We start from the raw sequence: 15031 nt of genomic DNA, 5'->3' as shown, positions 1-15031 counted from the left end.
AAATTTAAATTAAAACTTTTATAAAAAGAAATTTATTAGGGAATACGGAGATCCGATTTAACATTATTTTTTCTGAATTGTTTTTTTTAAAGATTTTATTTATTTGACAGAAAGAGACACAGTGAGATAGGGAACACAAGTAGGGGGAGTGGGAGAGGGAGAAGCAGGCTTTCCCCTGAGCAGGGAGCCCGATGCAGGGCTCGATCCCAGGACCCTGGGATCATGACCTGAGCCGAAGGCAGACATTTAACGACTGAGCCACCTGGGTGCCCCTTTTTCTTAACTGTTAATCATGAAACACTTATGCCTTTAAAAGACCTTCTAAGGTATCTAGGAATAAAAAAAAAAGTAAGTTAAGTTGATAAAAATATTTTTATATATCCTAAATTATGGTGAACATCTTATAAAATTACAAAACTCCAGGATTATACTTTTGAAAGAAATGAAGAACTCTTACTATAAATTTGAGCAGTATTGAATTTCATACCAATGTAAAAAGACCTAAAGATAAGTAGGTGTTGTAAATTGATATTATTTGGAGAAAGTATGTAAATATTATAGAAAAACTTAAAATTATTAATAAAATCCAAAAATGCCCATAGTTTATAAATACAAAAAAATAAAAATCCTTCCTATTTTAATAGCAATATCAGAGATATAATTTGGGAGAATATCATTATTAATGACAGTAAACCTAAAATACATTAAAATACTGTATAGAAATCCTGCCATCTGGGACAACATGAATGAAATTGGAGGACATTATGCTAAGTGAAATAAGTCAGACACAGAAGTACAAATTCTGAATGATTCCACTTGGTTAAAGTATGTAAAATCATCAAACTCACAGAAGCAGAGAATAGGATGTAGGTTGTCCGTGGCTGGGAAGAGAGGTAATAGGGAATTTTTGCTCAATGGGTATAAAGTTTCTGTTGTGCAGGTTGAATAATATATAGAGATCTGGTATATAACATACTAGGTATAGTTAATAATACGGTATAGTACACTTTAAAATATGTTAGGAGGATAAATTGTGAGTATTCTTAACACACACACACACACACAGAAAAACACTCAGAACAATACAAGGAAAGTTTGGGAGGTGACAGATATGTTTGTTACCTTGATTATAGCAATGATACCACAGGTGAAGGCATATGCACAAACTTACCGACATGTATATATCAGATATGTGCAATATTTTGTAATCAACTATATTTTGATAAGGCTATAAATAAAAGATGAACTTATGTGAAGACAATTATTAGAAAGCCTAAGACACTATAATTGACAGATGAATGGATAAAGAAGATGTGGTATACATATACAATGGAATATTGCTCAGCCATAAAAAAAAAGAATATAATCTTGCCATTTGCAACAACGTGGATGGATCTAGAGGGTATCATGCTAAGTGAAATCAGTCAGTCAAAGAAAGACAAATGTTGTATGACTTCACTCAGATATGGATTTAAGAAACAATATAAGCGGCAAGAGGCGGAGCAAGATGGCGGAGGAGTAGGAGACCTAGATTTCGTCTGGTCTCAGGAATTCAGCTGAATAGGGATCAAACCATTCTAAACACCTATGAACTCAACAGGAGATCGAAGAGGAGAGTAGCAAAAACTCTCTGAACAGGGAAGCGACCACTTACTGGAAGGTAGGACGTGCGGAGAAGTGAATCCGAGGCGATATTCGGGAGGATAGACGGCGGGGGAGGGGCCTCCGCCGGCCGCTTCTGGCAAGTGCTAGAGCCGCGGAGCACAAAATCGGAAATTTTAGAAGTTGGCTCCGCGGAGGGATGTCGCTGCAGTGGCTACGCAGGGGGTGGAATCCTCCCGGGACAGTGTGGTCTCAGGACCCTTGGGGTCACAGAAAGACTAGGGGAGCCTGAGTACGGCAGAGCTCCCAGGTATCGGAGCGGGGAAGCCGGCTGCAGAGACGGAGCCGAGGTGCGGGCTCTCAGCTTGGGGTTGCCATAAACTGGGATCCGCGGCCCAGTCGGGCCACTGCTCCTGCAGCAGGGACCCAACAAGCGGCAAATCCGGGGAGACTCCCCTTCCTTCCCGGGGAGGAGAGGGACGGGAACGCACCGCAGGGATCTGCTGGGTTTGGAGACTCCACACGGGGTCGGCTGCCAGAGATACCAACGCTCGGTCACAGACCGGGTGAGCACGGAGAGCGGCCGGAGACCAGGGACAAGGGAGTGACTGCTTTTCTCTGGGGCGCACTGAGGAGCGGGGCCCCGAGTTCTCAGCTCCTCCGGGTGGAGATTGGGAGGCCACCATTTTTGCCCTGGTCCTCCAAGGCTATACGGAGAGCTTGCAGGGAACAAAAGCTCCTGAGATCAAACCCGAGCAGCTTGCTTAGACCGGTCCGACAAGGGTGGGGCAATTCCGCCTCCAGCAAAGACGTTTGGAAACCACGGCAACAGGCCCCTCCCCCAGAAGATCAGCACGAACAGCCAGCAAGCCAAGACCAAGTTTACCGATCAAGGAGAACGGGAGAACTCCAGCGCTAGGGGAATACTGCACATAGAATTCATGGCTTTTTTTACCATGATTCATTAGTTCATCAAAGTTAATTTTTGTTAACGGTTTTTTTTTTCCTTTTCTTTTTCCATTTTTCAAACAACATCTTATCAATCTCTTCTTTAAAAAAAAAACATTTTTTATTTTTCATTTTTAGAGTCATATTTTATCCCTTCATGGTAGTTACCCTTATTTTTGGCATATATATATATAAGTTGTTCTCTCTTTAAAATTTTGAGATACAGTTTCTTCTAACACATAAAAATATACCCTAAATCAATAGTGTATGGTTCTGTTCTAGTCTCCTGCCTGATCACATTCTCTCCCTTTTTCCTTTTTTTTTTTAAATCTTTCTTTTTTCAAACAACTTCTTATCTTATCAAGTCCTTTTATAAAATATTTTATAATTTTCAGCTTTACAGTCATCTTCTCTCCCTTCATTGTATCAACCCTTATTTTGTACATATATGTCTTTCTTCCTGTAAAACTTTAGGAGGCACTTTTTTCAAACAGACCAAAATACGCCCAAAATCTAGTGTGTGGCACTGATCTATGCACTAGCCTGATCATATTTGATCATCTTCTGCTTTTTTTATATTGTTCTGTTTTTGTTTTTATCTTTTTTTTCTTTTCTTTTTTTTTTCTCTTTCTTTTTTCTTTCTTCCCCTTTCTTTTCCCCTGGTTTCAGGTCTTTTCTGATTTGTATACAGTATATTTGCTGGGGACGTTGTAAACCTGTTAGCATTTTGTTCTCTCATTCATCTATTCTCCTCTGGACAAAATGACAAGACGAAAAAAATCACCTCAGCAAAAAGAACTAGAGGTAGTACCGTCAGCCAGGGACCTACTCAATACGGACATTAGTACGATGTCGGACCTAGAGTTCAGAATCATGACTTTAAAGATACTAGCTGGGCTTGAAAAAAGAGTGGAAGTTATTAGAGAAACCCTTTCTGGAGAAATAAAAGAACTAAAATCTAACCAAGTCGAAATCAAAAAGGCTATTGAAGAGGTGCAATCAAAAATGGGGGCACTAAATGCTAGGATAATGAAGCAGAAGAGAGAATCAGTGATATAGAAGACCAAATGATGGAAAATAAAGAGGCTGAGAAGAAAAGGGAGAAACAACTACAGGATCACGAGGGCAGAATTAGAGAGATAAGTGATTCGATAAGACGAAGCAACATTAGAATAATTGGGATCCCAGAAGAAGAAGAAAGAGAGAGAGGGGCAGAAGGTATATTGGAGCAAATAATAGCAGAGAACTTCCCTAATGTGAGGAAGGAAACAGGCATCAAAATCCAGGAGGCACAGAGAACCCCTCTCAAAATCAATAAAAATAGGTCAACACCCCAACATCTAAGAGTAAAACTTACGAGTCTCAGAGACAAAGAGAAAATCCTGAAAGCAGCTCGGGAGAATAGATATGTAACCTACAATGCTAGAAACATTAGATTGGCAACAGACCTATCCACAGAGACCTGGCAGGCCAGAAAGGACTGGCAAGATATCTTCAGAGCACTAAACGAGAAAAATATGCAGCCAAGAATACTATATCCAGCTAGGCTGTCATTGAAAATAGAAGGAGAGATCAAAAGCTTCCAGAACAAACAAAAACTAAAGGAATTTGCAAACACGAAACCAGCCCTCCAAGAAATATTGAAAGGGGTTCTCTAAGCAAAGAGAGAGAGCCTAAAAGCAGCAAAGATCAGAAAGGAACACAGACAACATACAGTAACAGTCACCTTACAGGCAATACAATGGCACTAAATTCATACCTTTCAATAGTTACCCTGAATGTAAATGGGCTAAATGCCCCAATCAAAAGACACAGACTATCAGATTGGATTAAAAAACAAGACCCATCCATATGCTGTCTGCAAGAGACTCATTTTAGACCCAAAGACACCGCCAGATTGAAAGCAAGGCAGTGGAAAACCATTTACCATGCTAATGGACACCAAAAGAAAGCTGGGGTGGCAATCCTTCTATCAGACAAACTAGATTTTAAAACAAAGACTGTAATAAGAGATGAGGAAGGACACTCTATCCTACTTAAAGGGTCTATCCAACAAGAAGATCTAACAATTGTAAATATCTATGCCCCGAACATGGGAGCAGCCAATTATATAAGGCGATTAATAACAAAAGCAAAGAAACACATTGACAACAATACAATAATAGTGGGGGACTTTAACAACCCCTGACTGAAATGGACAGATCATCTAAGCAAAAGATCAAAAAGGAAATAAAGACTTTAAATGACACACTGTACCAAATGGACTTCACAGATATATTCAGAACATTCCATCCCAAAGCAACGGAATAAACATTCTTCTCTAGTGCCCATGGACCATTCTCCAGAATTGATCACATCCTAGGTCACAAATCAGGTCTCAACCGGGACCAAAAGATTGGGATCATTCCCTGCATATTTTCAGACCACAATGCTTTGAAACTAGAACTCAACCACAAGAGGAAAGTCGGAAAGAACTCAAATACATGGAGGCTAAAGAGCATCCTACTAAAGAATGAATGGGTCAACCAGGAAATTAAAGAACATTAAAAAAATTCATGGAAACCAATGAAAATGAAAACACAACTGTCCAAAATCTTTGGGATACAGCAAAGGCAGTCCTGAGAGGAAAGTATATAGCAATACAAGCCTTTCTCAGGAAACAAGAAAGCTCTCAAATACACAATCTAACCCTACACCTAAAGGAGCTGGAGAAAGAACAGCAAATAAAGCCTAAACCCAGCAGGAGAAGAGAAATAACAAAGATCAGAGCAGAAATCAATGAACTAGAAACCAAAAGAACAGTAGAACAGATCAACGAAACTAGGAGCTGGTTCTTTGAAAGAATTAACAAGATTGATAAACCCCTGGCCAGACTGATCAAAAAGAAAAGAGAAATGACCCAAATCAACAAAATCATGAATGAAAGAGGAGAGATCACAACCAACACCAAAGAAATACAAACAATTATAGGAACATATTAGGAGCAACTCTATGCCAGCAAATTTGATAACCTGGAAGAAATGGATGCATTCCTAGAGATGTATCAACTACCAAAACTGAACCAGGAAGAAATAGAAAACCTGAACAGACCTATAACCACTAAGGAAATTAAGGCAGTCATCAAAAATCTCCCAACAAACAAAAGCCCAGGGCCAGATGGCTTCCCAGGGGAATTCTATTAGACATTTAGAGAAGAATTAATACCTATTCTCCTGAAACTGTTCCAAAAAATAGAAATGGAAGGAAAACTTCCAAATTCATATTATGTGGCCACCATTACCTTGATCCCAAAACCAGACAAAGATCCCATCAAAAAGAATTACAGACCAATATCCTTGATGAACATGGATGCAAAAATTCTCACCAAAATACTAGCCAAAGGATCCAACAGTACATTAAAAGGATTATTCACCACGACCAAGGGGGATTTATCCTTGGGCTGCAAGGCTGGTTCAACATCCGCAAATCAATCAACGTGATACAATACATTAACAAAAGAAAGAACAAGAATCATATGATCCTCTCAATAGATGCAGAAAAAGCATTTGACAAAGTAGAGCATCCTTTCTTGATCAAAACTCTTCAGAGTATAGGGTTAGAGGGTACATACCTCAATATCATAAAAGCCATCTACAAAAAACCTACAGCGAATATCATTCTCAATGGGGAAAGGCTGAGAGCTTTCCCCCTAAGGTCAGGAACGCAGCAGGGATGTCCACTCTCACCACTGCTATTCAACATAGTATTAGAAGTCCTAGCCACAGCGATCAGACAACAAAAAGAAATCAAAGGCATCCAAATCGGCTAAGAGGAAGTCAAACTCTCACTCTTTGCAGATGATATGATACTGTATGTGGAAAACCCAAAAGACTCCACCCCAAAACTGCTAGAACTCATTCAGGAATTCATTCAAGTAGCAGGCTATAAAATCAATGCACAGAAATCAGTGGCATTCCTATACACCAACAACAAGACAGAAGAGAGACAAATCAAGGAGCCGATCCCATTCACAATTGCACCCAAAACCATAAGATACCTAGGAATAAATTTAACCAAAGAGGCAAAGGCTCTGTACTCAGAAAACTATAAAATACTCAGGAAAGAAATTGAAGAAGACACAAAGAAATGGAAAAACGTTCCATGCTCATGGATTGGGAGAACCAACATTGTGAAGATGTCAATGCTACCGAGAGCAATCTACACATTCAATGCAATCCCCATCAAAATACCATCCACTTTTTTCAAAGAAATGGAACAAATAATCCTAAAATTTGTATGGAACCAGAAGAGACCCCGAATAGCGAGAGGAATATTTAAAAAGAAAAGCAAAGCTGGCAGCATCACAATTGCGGACTTCCAGCTCTATTACAAAGCTGTCATCATCAAGACAGTATGGTACTGGCACAAAAACAGACACATAGATCAATGGAACAGAATCGAGAGCCCAGATATGGACCCTTAACTCTATGGTCAACTTATCTTTGACAAAGCAGGAAAGAATGTCCAATGGCAAAAAGACAGTCTCTTCAACAAATGGTGTTGGGAAAATTGGAGAGCCACATGCAGAAGAAAGAAACTGGATCATTTCCTTACACCACACACAAAAATAGACTCCAAATTGTTGAAAGACCTAAACGTGAGACAGGAGTGCATCAAAATCCTAAAGGAGAACAAAGGTAGAAACATCTTCGACCTCAGCCGCAACAACTTCTTCCTAGAAACATCACCAAAGGCACGGGAAGCCAGGGCAAAAATGAACTATTGGGATTTCATCAAGAGAAAAACCTTTTGCACAGCAAAAGAAACAGTCCACAAAACCAAAAGACAACCGACAGAATGGGAGAAAATATGTGCAAATGACATATCAGATAAAGGGCTAGTATCCAAAATCTATAAAGAACTTATCAAACTCAACACCCAAAGAACAAATAGTCAAACTCTCACTCTTTAAGATGATATGATACTTTATCTGGAAAACCCAAAAGACTGCACCCCAAAACTGCTAGAACTCATACAGGAATTCAGTAAAGTGACAGGATATAAAATCAATGCACAGAAATCAGTGGCATTCCTATACACCAACAACAAGACAGAAGAGAGACAAATCAAGGAGTCGATCCCATTTACAATTGCACCCAAAACCATAAGATACCTAGGAATAAATCTAACCAAATAGGTAAAGGATCTCTACTCAGCAAACTATAAAACACTCATGAAAGAAATTGAGGAAGACACAAAGAAATGGAAAAACGTATCATGCTCATGGACTGGAAGAACAAACATTGTGAAGATGTCAATGCTACTTAGAACAATCTACACATTGAATGCAATCCCCATCAAAATACCATCCACTTTCTTCAAATAAATGGAACAAATAATCCTAAAATTTGTATGGAATCAGAAGGGACCCCGAATAGCCAGAGGAAAGTTGAAAAAGAAAAGCAAAGCTGGCGGCATTACAATTCCGGACTTCCGGCTCTATTACAAAGCTGTCATCATCAAGACAGTATGGTACTGGCACAAAAACAGACACATAGATCAATGGAAGAGAATAGAGAGCCCAGAAATTGACCCTCAACTCTATGGTCAACTTATCTTTGACAAAGCAGGAAAGAATGTCCAATGGCAAAAAGACAGTCTCTTCAACAAATGGTGTTGGGAAAATTGCCCAGCCACATGCAGAAGAATGAAACTGGACCATTTCCTTACACCACACACAAAAATAGACTCCAAATGGTTGAAAGACCTAAACGTGAGACAGGGGTCCACCAAAATCCTAAAGTAGAACACAGGCAGCAAACTCTGCGACCTCAGCTGCAGCAACTTCTTCCTAGAAACATCGCCAAAAGCAAGGGAAGCAAGGGCAAAAATGAACTATTGAGACTTCATCAAGATAAAAACTTCTGCACAGCCAAAGAAATAGACAACAAAATAAAAAAACAACCAACAGAATGGGAGAAAATATTTGCAAATGACATACCAGATAAAGGACTAGTATCCAAAATCTATAAAGAACTTATCCAACTCAACACCCAAAGAACAAATAACCAATCAAGAAATGGGCAGAAGACATGAACAGACATTTTTCCAAGGAAGACATCCAAATGGCCAACAGACACATGAAAAAGTGCTCAACATCGCTTGGCACCAGGGAAATCCAAATCAAACCCTCAATGAGATACCACCTCACACCAGTCAGAATGGCTAAAATTAACAAGTCAGGAAACGACAGATGTTGGTGGGAATGCGGAGAAAGGGGAACCCTCCTACACTGTTGGTGGGAATGCAAGCTGGTGCAACCACTCTGGAAAACAGTATGGAGGTTCCTCCAAAAGTTGAAGATAGAGCTACCATTCGATCCAGCAATTGCACTACAGGGTATTTACCACAAAGATACAAATGTAGGGATCTGAAGGGGTATGTGCACCCCAATGTTTATAGCAGCAATGTCCACAATAGCCAAACTGTGGAAAGAGCCAAGATGTCCATTGTCAGACGAATGGATAAAGAAGAAGTGGTATATGTACCCAATGGAATATTATGCAGCCATCAAAAGGAATGAGATCTTGCCATTTGCAAAGATATGGATGGAACTGGACGGTGTTATGCTGAGTGAAATAAGTCAATCAGAGAAAGACATGTATCCTATGACCTCACTGACATGAGGAATTCTTAATCTCAGGAAACAAACTGAGGGTTGCTGGAGGGTGGGGGTGGGAGGGATGGGGTGGCTGGGTGATAGACATTGGGGAGGGTATGTGCTACAGTGAGCGCTGTGAATTGTGCAAGACTGTTGAATCACAGATCTGTACCGCTGAAACAAATAATGCGATATATGTTAAGGATTAAAAAAAAGAAGAAGAAGAAGATAGCAGGGGGGGAAGAAGGAAGGGGGGCTATCGGAGGGGGAGACGAACCATGAGAGACGATGGACTCTGGAAAACAAACTGAGGGTTCTAGAGGGGAGGGGGGTGGGGGGATGGGTTAGCCTGGTGATGGGTGTTAAAGAGGGCACGTACTGCGGGAGCACTGGGTGTATGCACAAACAATGAATCATGGAACACTACATCGAAAACTAATGATGTAATGTATGGTGATTAACAGAACAACAAAAAGTTAAAGAAAGAAAAAAAGAATTGATACATGATAGACCATATTTGTAAAAGATAAATTGAAAGGTCTAGTGAGCAAGGATCTGAGAGAGAAGGTGTACAGAATTGGAGACACAACGTTTAGTTAGAATTTTCATAGAGGAACAGCTAGACATGATTATGATTAATATTCATTGTTTTCCTATGAGGCAAATAATGACTGACCTGATAATAGCATTAAGGAGAACTTCTGGGATCCCCCTATTTAAGTCATAGGTTTACTGTCTTTATGCATATTGCTTTCTAGAAAATTCGAATTCATCGTCCCCCACAAGCAAGCTCTCTCCACAGTGACACCTATGGTTCATGTGCTTTAATATGCTTTCATTACAAGAGGACATGAATTCAGCTATCCAAAGCAATCTACTGAAATTTCATAAAGTAATCTGTGTAAAATTCACCAATGTCCTTTAAACTATGAGGCTGCACAGATTAGGAAATGTAGGTATAAACACTTGTCCCTGTGAACGGTCGGTTCTGGGGTTTCCAAAATGACTATGGTACCTGGATTGATTACCTGTGGGGTCAAATCTGAACAATTTTCTTACAAACAAAAAACAAATAACCCCCCCCAAAAAAAGTACACTTATTATGATGAACACTGAGTAGAAACAGGAAGATAATTCAGGGAGAAAACATTCAAGACACTAAGCAATCTTTCAGGTCAATGAATAAATCCCCTCATTTGTGGACAACAGTACTCCACGCTTCCACAAATACATGCACAGCATGAACTCTGATGTAAAAAGAAAAAAGAAAAAAAATCAGAAAAAAAAGGAATATTTTGTGTAGTAACAAAATGAATGTTTTTAAATTTTGCTTCATCATATTTATGGTCATCTGACACTAAGAAAATATCAGGTCTATCTGTTTATTCAAATTTGTCTTTCCATGTAGACTCCACTGGGAGAGATATATTTCTAATCAGTGTTTGCCAGGGACTATGGTGGGCACTCTGGACACCTAGCTGAATAACAGAGTAAAATCAGGAGACCAGTTAGGAAACACAGGAGCATGTTTATGGAGTAACTGCCTGACATTAAGCTTTTTGATTTTAATGTAAGTACCTGACATGAAGCTATTGACCCTGAGGCATCCATCTCAAAGACCATCAAGTTGAGTAAACACATTGTCAGGTGCTGGACACAATTACCAGATTAAGCACTCAGGCTGCCCCAGCCATTAAGTACCTCCTCAGAAAGCTTTGGGTAACCTCCATACTGATACATGAGGGACTCTGCTTTCCCTTCAACACCCAATTTATACACATATAAAATTGTCCTATAAAGTATGAATCCACAAATCACTAAACACTCTGGCCATGGACCCCAGTAAAGGCTGATCCCATAGCACCACTTGCTCTCTCTCCCTCTCAATGCCTTCTCTCCTTCTGAGACCTCCCCAAATGGTCTTTGGGATCCCATGGGCCCTCCAGGATCTGTGAGGAATAAACTTGGTTTTGTTAGAGTTCCCTGATGGGCATTGCTTAGGTGTGTCTTGCAATCACAGTAAGAACCCAAGGGCAGGTGCAGCCACAGCAGAGCCTCTGGTCAGGGAAACATCTGTGGGAATGTCCACAAGCACAGGGGTGCAGGGGAGTGCCCAAGCTTTCCTAGCCTGAACATCCCTGTCAGTAGCCTGAGACTTAAAGGAAACAGTATTAGTGTCCATATTATCAGGAAGAGGAGTGAGGGTAGTGATTTTAAAAAGACTGACAGACGGGCGCCTGGGTGGCTCAGTTGGTTAAGCGACTGCCTTCGGCTCAGGTCATGATCCTGGAGTCCCGGGATCGAGTCCCGCATTGGGCTCCCTGCTCAGCAGGGTGTCTGCTTCTCCCTTGGACCCTCCCCCATCTCATGCTCTCTCTCTCTATCTCATTCTCTCTCTCAAATAAATAAATAAAATCTTAAAAAAAAAAAAAGACTGACAGACCCAAGGTTTGTATTTTCATTTACAATATATTTGTGTGAAAGGCTTAGAGCCAAATACAGTTTCTTCCATATGAAGAATAGCTCATGCTTAGTCTTTTGGGGAATCTAGAGAGAATTTATGTGGCATGATATAAATCATTTGAAATGAAATTATTTTTAAGAAATCCAACATGTCCCATGTAAGATAGAGAAATTTCCAGGCATTTGTGATCCAAGATTGGGGAAAACATTACGAATGTATGAAAATGGACAAGGGGGAGGCTGTCTGTATATCAGACAGAGCAGAAGCTTAATATAACAAATTACTTAAATGTATGGGGAAGTTGAATTCAAACAAATGGAAATTCCAGAAAATATATAGAAGGAGCAAGTTCTACTTCCACAGTGTGATCTAAGAATGGCAGATCCTGGCTCTCAGGTTATGAGCCCTGCAGTCATAGACCCTTCTTCAGCCCCAGAACGATGGGCCCTTACGTCACTGGAATCCCAACAATTCTTTTCAGAGCCCTCTTTATGTCTCTGTTCCTCAGGCTGTAGATGAAGGGGTTCGGCATGGGCATCACCACCGTGTACATCACCGAGGCTACTGCACCTGAGTGGGAGCTCTGGGGAGCAGCAGAGCTTAGGTACACTCCTAGGATTGTACAGTAAAATAAGGAGACAACCGAGAGGTGAGATGCACAGGTGGAAAATGCTTTATACTTGCCCTGAGCTGATGAGATCCCAACTATGGATGAAACTATCTTAGAATAAGAGTAAATAATACCAGCAAGGGGACTACCACCCAGCAGGACAGTTGCAAAATACATCACTATATCATTAAGAAAGGTGTCAGAACAGGCAAATCGGAGCACCTGATTAATTTCACAGAAAAAGTGGGAAATTTCCACCTGTCTACAGAAGGACAGCCACAATACCATCAAGCTTTCTAACAAGGAATGCAGGGCACTCATCATCCAGGACACCAGAACCAACAGTCCACAGAAACATGGGTTCATGATAACTGTGTGGTGCAAGGGGTGACAGATGGCCACAAAGCGGTCATAGGCCATTACAGCCAGGAGAAAATCATCCATTCCAGCAAAGAGTAGGAAAAAGTATATCTGAGTGATGCAGCCATCATAAGTTATGACTTTACTCTGAGTCTGGATGTTCTGAAGCATCTTGGGGTTGGTGGTGGAGGTGAAACAAATGTCTACAGAGGACAGGTTGGCGAGGAAGAAGTACATGGGGGTGTGGAGGTGGGAGTCTGAGCTGACGGCCAGGATGATGAGCAGGCTTCCACACACAGTGATCAGGTACATGGAGAGGAAAAGCCCAAATATGAGGGGCTGCAGTCCTGGTTCTTCTGATAATCCCAGAAGAAGAAACTCTGGAATTTGTGTGTCATTGCCTGGTTTCATGTAATGGTGGTGACTAAAAGTAAAGAAAAAAACACCATAATCATTTTCAAGCAAATGGGCTTCTTTCATTGATTTGTTACCTTTTATTTTTTCATTTTTATTTTATTTTATTTTATTTTTATTTTATTATGTTATATTAGTCACCATAAAATACATCATTAGTGTTTGATGTGGTGATCCACGATTCATTGTTTTCGTTTAACACCCAACGCTCCATGCAGTACGTGCCCTCCTTAATACCCATCACCGGGGAAACCCATTCCCCTGCCCCCCTCCCCTCTAAAACCCTGTTTGTTTCTCAGAGTCCATAGTCTCCCATGGTTCATCTCTTCCTCCGATTCTCCCCCTTCATTTTTCCCTTCCTTCTCCTAATGTCCTCCATGCTATTCCATATGTTCCACAAATAAGTGAAACCATATGATAATTGACTTCCTCTGCTTGACTTATTTCACTTAGCATAATCTCCTCCAGTCCCATCCATGTTGATGCAAAAGTTGGGTATTCATCCTTTCTGATGACTGAGTAATATTCCATTGTATATATGGACCACATCTTCTTTATCCATTCATCTGTTGAAGGGCATCTCGGCTCTTTCCACAGTTTGGCTATTGCGGACATTGCTGCTATGAACATTGGGGTGCATATGGCCGTTCTTTTCACTACATCTGTGTCTTTGGGGTAAATACCCAGGAGTGCAATTGCTGGGTCATACGGTAGCTCTATTTTTAGTTTTTTGAGGCACCTCCACACTGTTTTCCAAAGTGGCTGTACCAACTTCCATTGCCACCAACAGTGTAAGAGGGTTCCCCTTTCTCCACAACCTCTCCAACATTTGTTGTTTCTTGCCCTGTCCCTTTTTGCCATTCTAACTGGTGTAAGGTGCTATCTCAATGTGGTTTTGATTTGAATTTCCCTGATGGCTAATGATGATGAACATTTTTTCATGTGTCTGTTGGCCATTTGTATGTCTTCTTTGGAGAAGTGTCTGTTCATGTCTTCTGCTTATTTACTGATTGATTATGTGTTTTTTGGGTGTTGAGTTTGAGAAGTTCTTTATAGATCTTGGATACCAGCCCTTTATCTGTAGTGTCATTTGCAAATATCTTCTCCCATTCTGTGGCTTGCCTCTTTGTTTTGTTGACTGTTTCCTTTGCTGTGCAGAAGCTTTTTATCTAGATGAAGTCCCAAAATTTCATTTTTGCTTTTGTTTCACTAGCCTTTGGAGATGTATCTTGAAAGAAGTTGCTGTGGCCGATGTCAAAGAGGTTACTGCCTCTGTTCTCCTCTAGGATTTTGATGGATTCCTGCCTCACATGGAGGTCTTTCATCCATTTTGAGTTTATCTTTGTGTATGGTGTTAAGGAATGGTCAAGTTTCAGTCTTCTGCATATGGCTGTCCAATTTTCCCAGCACCAATAATTGAAGAGACTGTCTTTTTTCTTTTTTTTTCTAAAGATTTTTATTTATTTGACAGAGAGAAACACAGTGAGAGAGGGAACACAAGCAGAGGGAGTAGGAGAGGGAGAAGGAGGCTACCCACTGAGCAGGGAGCCCGATGTGGGGCTTGATCCCAGGACCCTGAGACCATGACCTGATCCGAAGGCAGACGCTTAACAACTGAGCCACCCAGGTGCCCCTAGACTGTCTTTTTTCTATTGCATATTTTTTCCTGCTTTGTCGAAGATTATTTGACCATAGAGTTGAGGGTCCATATCTGGGCTCTCTATTCTGCTTCATTGGTCTATACGTCTGTTTTTGTGCCAGTAGCATGCTGTCTTGATGATCACTGTTTTGATATAGCTTGAAATCGGGCAACGTGATGCCCCCAGCTTTGTTTTTCTCTTGCAACATTTCCTTGGTGATTCAGGGTTTTTTCTGATTCCATACAAATTTTAGGATTGTTTGTTCCAGCATTTTGAAAAATGTCATTGGAATTTCGATTGGGATGGCATTGAAGGTATAGATTGCTCTGGGTGACATAGACATTTTAACAGTG

The 15031-nt window shown here is 40.6% G+C and overlaps 1 protein-coding gene across 1 annotated transcript; it reads right to left on the bottom strand.

Moving 5' to 3' along the window:
* Positions 1 to 12102: 12102 nt before the first annotated feature.
* LOC114203770 (olfactory receptor-like protein OLF4) lies at positions 12103 to 13035 on the bottom strand. The gene has a single exon (XM_028097080.2). The coding sequence runs from the start codon at positions 13033 to 13035 to the stop codon at positions 12103 to 12105; it is 933 nt and encodes a 310-aa protein (XP_027952881.2).
* Between the last annotated feature and the right edge of the window lie 1996 nt (positions 13036 to 15031).

Source organism: Eumetopias jubatus, unplaced genomic scaffold (assembly GCF_037043125.1).
Source record: "Eumetopias jubatus isolate StellerSeaLion01/CBP00866 unplaced genomic scaffold, mEumJub1_p1.0 scaffold_1, whole genome shotgun sequence".
NCBI classification, from domain to species: Eukaryota; Metazoa; Chordata; class Mammalia; order Carnivora; family Otariidae; genus Eumetopias; species Eumetopias jubatus.
The sequence above is the reverse complement of the archived record's forward strand: the minus strand, read 5'-3'. Positions and strand labels throughout refer to the sequence as shown.